The 1,769-nt window shown below is 40.1% G+C and overlaps 1 protein-coding gene across 2 annotated transcripts in view; it reads left to right on the forward strand.

The window, feature by feature from the left end:
- Window positions 1-1,769, forward strand: part of LOC116686516 (zinc finger protein 37 homolog) — a 21,152-nt gene that overhangs the window by 3,155 nt on the left and 16,228 nt on the right. Inside the window, exon 3 of one of the 2 annotated variants that reach the window (XM_032511536.1) lies at window positions 1,288-1,518. In XM_032511536.1, coding sequence (XP_032367427.1) covers window positions 1,288-1,518 — 231 coding nt within the window. Of the gene's footprint in view, window positions 1-1,287; window positions 1,548-1,769 lie in introns of both variants that reach the window. The other variant, XM_032511535.1, reaches the window with a different exon arrangement.

Below are 1,769 nucleotides of genomic sequence, written 5' to 3' on the forward strand. Positions count from 1 at the left end.
TGTACATCCTAAATGCTGATGTTAACTCTGTAAAATAAAATGCCCTCAAGAAAAAGCAAAAAGAAAATCTCTCACACTTTAACCAATATTCTTGGTGTGTTTGCTGCTTCTGAACAATAAACGTCTGTAGGCTGAAATCTGCATTTAATGTCGTTAATTTGGGTGTTACTATATTGTTTAGAAGCAGGAAGAGAAACCCTATTTCTGGCTGCTGCAGTTCCACCAAGCTGCCTCTAAGTGTCGCTGTCTGCTCTGTAACGGGCGTTCAGGGAACCGCTTACAAAAACTACAATAACAAGAAATCTTTAATTATTTGTGCACATGCTTCATATGTGTTTCTACAGAGCACCCCTGGGGTCAGCTGTGGAAGGAAAAACTAAACCGTGCGCACAAATTCCTAATAATCCATGCTCACATGAGCAAAATAGGAAAGATATTCACAGATTCAAACTTGTGGGATCAATTACTCTTTATCGAATTATATTAAATCACAAATGACGCATCTTTCCTAACATAGTAAGGTTAACAATGAGCTACAAACTCATTTTTATCAAAACGAGCCGTCCTCCAACCTGGAGAAATAACATTGATCTCTAGCAGCGTTACCCGGCGGTGCTAGAGACAATTAATTTAATAATTAAATAATGTTGTGTCTCCAAATTTACCTTAATTATAACTTGTCTCCTCCTAGTTGTACTACAGCACTTACTGTTAAAACATTAGTTTGGAGACACTACTTTATTTAATCTTTAAATTAATAGATATTTTTTGTCGGTGTTGTAGTTTATATACGTCTAAGCACCGCCACAATGTTATTTCTCCAGGTTGGAGAACGGCTCGTTTTGATAAGAATGAGTTTGTAGCTCATTGTTAACCTTACTACGATAGGAAAGATACGTCATTTATGATTTAACATCATTTTGAAATGAGTAATTGATCCCAGAAGTTTGAATCTGTGAATATCTTTCCTATTTTGCTCACGTTCATAAAACGGCGAGCACAGTTTATTATTTATTTATTTATTATTATTTTTTACTCAGCTGACCCCAGCGGGGCTCGTTATGTATCTGTGATTAAGAGCCCAACTGCCTCACATTCATTTAAGCATAATGTCGTCAGATTAAAAGGTGTGAATATTTGTAAAAACTGCTTGTACTTTTGAAAAAATGATAGCAGAATGCAACAATTTGGTCATAGTTCGGAGCCCTGTAAAGAGATCATGTCAACATGAAATCACAGTTTTCTAACAGTTTTCTACATGTGCTTGTATTTCCTTAATCTCCTCAGACGTCCAGCAGCTGTTGGTGGTTAAAGCAGAGGTTCCCCCTGACCAGCAGGACTGGAGCTTCAGTCTGGACCAGGAGCACTCAGACCCCCCACACATTAAAGAGGAACAGGAGCAACTCTGGACCAGTCATGAGGGAGAGCAGCTTCAAGGGCTGGAGGAGGCTGATATCAAGTTCCCGTTCACGTCTCTCCCTGTGAAGAGTAAAGAAGATGATGCAGAGAAAGCTCAGTCCTCACAGCTTCATGAAAGCCAAACTGAGGAGAACAGAGCGGCAGAAAGAACAGGACCTGATGGAGAGGACTGTGGAGGAGAAGAACCAGCCAGGAACTCAGATCCAGATAGTCCTTTACAACCAGCTACGCATGAGAAGACTTCAGACTCCTCTGAATCTGAATCTGAGACTGATGACAGTGCAGACTGGGAGGAGACTAGTGAACCTCGGACAGGTTTAAGCCCTCTGCCAAACAATGAAGAACCTGTA

This window comes from Etheostoma spectabile, unplaced genomic scaffold, assembly GCF_008692095.1.
Source record: "Etheostoma spectabile isolate EspeVRDwgs_2016 unplaced genomic scaffold, UIUC_Espe_1.0 scaffold383, whole genome shotgun sequence".
In the NCBI taxonomy this organism is placed as follows: Eukaryota; Metazoa; Chordata; class Actinopteri; order Perciformes; family Percidae; genus Etheostoma; species Etheostoma spectabile.